General features: G+C 35.1%; 1 protein-coding gene across 1 annotated transcript in view; it reads right to left on the bottom strand.

Moving 5' to 3' along the window:
* Positions 1-2,713, bottom strand: part of LOC108628853 (neuralized-like protein 4) — a gene marked incomplete at its 3' end in the record, with an annotated part of 19,764 nt that overhangs the window by 660 nt on the left and 16,391 nt on the right. Inside the window, exons 10-13 of the mRNA XM_026816788.1 lie at positions 2,269-2,462; positions 1,690-1,979; positions 598-994; positions 271-289 (exon numbers count right to left, since the gene is read on the bottom strand). Of these exons, the coding sequence (XP_026672589.1) occupies positions 271-289; positions 598-994; positions 1,690-1,979; positions 2,269-2,462 (900 nt within the window). The remainder of the gene's footprint in view (positions 1-270; positions 290-597; positions 995-1,689; positions 1,980-2,268; positions 2,463-2,713) is intronic.

Below are 2,713 nucleotides of genomic sequence, written 5' to 3'. Positions count from 1 at the left end.
CTATTATAAAGAACGGAAGAATATTGATAAAATTTGTGATGCCGCAACTAATCGATTATCAGTAAAAATAGCAAGAAGCTGGTCCAAACGTTTTTAGTTAGTAAATTTCGAAGATGCAGTTCGCTCTATTCGAATGATTCAAAAAGTCGATGCAATCTTTGAAAAGGTGTAACGAGATTTACAGATGATTAGTCATGCAATGGAATTTAATTAAATAATAAATGGAAAACATCGAAATTCTCAAATTATTAGCAATCATCCAAGGAATACCCTTCGAATTTGGCAATATCTAAAAATTTACAAACTTTATGAATTTGTGGATACAGAAATTTGAAAAAATTCTCATAATTCAGTAACTTGTTTGAAATTTTAATTTCTATTCACTAGAATCAGAGAAATTAAAATCCCAAAATATCGAAAATCGAATTCCAAGACCATCCCTTTAAGGTCAGCAATTTTCCAAGTAAACATTATGAAAAATATAACGAGATTTACACATGATCAGTCATGCAATGGGACTTAAATAAAATATAGTTAGAATTTTGTTAGAAAATACAAAAAATCTTTCTCCCATCGCTTATTACATTAAAATCTTACCTATTAAGTACCACGCGTCTGTGGAAAGCACCGAAGACCCCATGCTGGATACAAGGTTCATAGACGTTAGCCAATTGCCAGTCTCATTTTTAACAACGCCTATTCTTAAGCAACCGCTCCACTCCCGGGCAATCTCCTTGATACCGATTTCGAAGAGCTCGTTATTTTCTAACGGCGTTTCGCTGAGTAACACAGCGTTACTATATTCTGTACACCTGCTAGCTACAGTTCTGTCGCCGTTCAACTGAACGTTCAAACCAACGGACTCGTGAAATTTGTGCATTACTTCCGCTTGGGCTTGCAACTGAATCACAGACGTAGGTTGTTGACTAGTACTGTTCTCCGACGGTAAATACTGTTGCACAGGGTCTCTGCGTTCCGGTTGCACGATTGTAACCTGATAAAAAATAAAGCTATTAATACTAGCAATACTCGTTTTATTTCTAAATCTCACAATCAGTCATACTTCAATTAATTAGACTTAACACATTGTTGAAAAAGCTCGTGTTTTCAAGCCTAACTATTGTTCAATGACGAATTAACTTTATTGTTATTGTATTGACAAATATTGTTCAATGACAAATGAACTTATGTATGCAATTGCATCAGAAATTAAATCAATACAGGGCTTCCCAATATTGACTATGTCGTGATTAAAATTTACTTTATTCATCCAACAATTGTTGAAATGCTCTTAGACTTCTGATATGCTATTTGCCTAAGTATCTAAGCAGTTAGAGTTCATATATCTATAATTAGACGAGCACAGCTATGTATGATAAGGAGACAATCGGTTTCAGCAATTTTGTAATTGATAACATGAAATATTGTTCCTTAAAAGTCTTCTGCGTATTTTTTCGTAAACTCAATAACTTTTAAATGCAGTGTAGAAATTATTTACAAACACGATGCCTGTTATGAACTGTAACTTAGACGTAACAGCATATCTACGCTTTTTCAAACGAGATTTTCTCGAAAAGTAAACTTCAAATAAAAAAACGTTTTCCTATATACATTAATACTCTTCCGCTATAGTTCAGATTTATTCAACTAATATAATATATAATATTCAAATAGTAATGTTAAGCAAACCTGCACGCACTGCCCATACAGTTCAATCACAGGGTAGATATGCGGCGGTACACCGGAGCAAGCGGGCCCCTGATCCACTCCATCTAAATAATAATGCAAGGTGCCGTCCGAGCATCGTTTCATCCCGATACAATTACCCTCCACGAGTTTGTCTAAATCGCAAGCATAATTGCTCCTTAACGTGTCACCGTCTCGCATAACGTTCGAGCCAGATAACATCCAGGTGTCGTGATCGATGTCCGTCATCGTCGACGGGAACTCCAACTCGTCCGGTCTTATAAGAGTTACCCCTTAAAAAAATATCTTCTTAATACGGAACACAATAGAATACCCAGTTGTACAGAACGCGATCCGATATAGAGATATAGTGAGCGTAATTCGTATAAATGCACTTTGAAAGTTAATGATTTTGCTGCTTATTTGAAAATAAATGCCAGACTGAAAACTTCGTTCAAATTTCGATGCAAATACTTCAGCCGATTTTTAGATTTTTGCTGACATATAAACAAACGCTTTTTTTTTATATAATAGTAAGATAGAGTTCTGCAGCTGAGACATTCTGTATTTCTGAATATGTACCTGCTTCGATTGCACCTGTCCATCTGTCGACCATTTTATCAATAGTGACCTCGAACATCTCGCCGTCTCGAAGCGGACGATTAGCGATCACGATGGCTTCGTTGAATTCCCATAAAGCTCTAGGCCTCAACGCGGTCAATCCGTTGTTTACTATCTTCGCGTTCTTACTGTGTATGTGATGGAACCTCAAGTCGCTGTGTTTAAAGAGAATAATCAGTAACAGTGGATTATCATTGGGCGTAGCTTCAAATCACAATCATTAATCATTTTACATAATCAGACAATTATTCCATCGGTTCCAGACTTTTTAATTGCTGCAATACCAATTAATGATTAAATTTTAATCGATAATTGGAGTGTTCTTTAATAAAGAATTGATATTTAATCATTAATCAAGATTTCTTTTCATTAATTAAATTTTAAGAAGAAAACTCAATTAACGATT

The sequence above is a fragment of the Ceratina calcarata genome, unplaced genomic scaffold (genome assembly GCF_001652005.2).
Source record: "Ceratina calcarata isolate Rehan_Ccalc_2016 unplaced genomic scaffold, ASM165200v1 scaffold543.2, whole genome shotgun sequence".
Lineage (NCBI taxonomy): Eukaryota > Metazoa > Arthropoda > Insecta > Hymenoptera > Apidae > Ceratina > Ceratina calcarata.
Note: the sequence above shows the minus strand (reverse complement) of the source record. Positions and strands in the feature narration are given on the sequence as shown.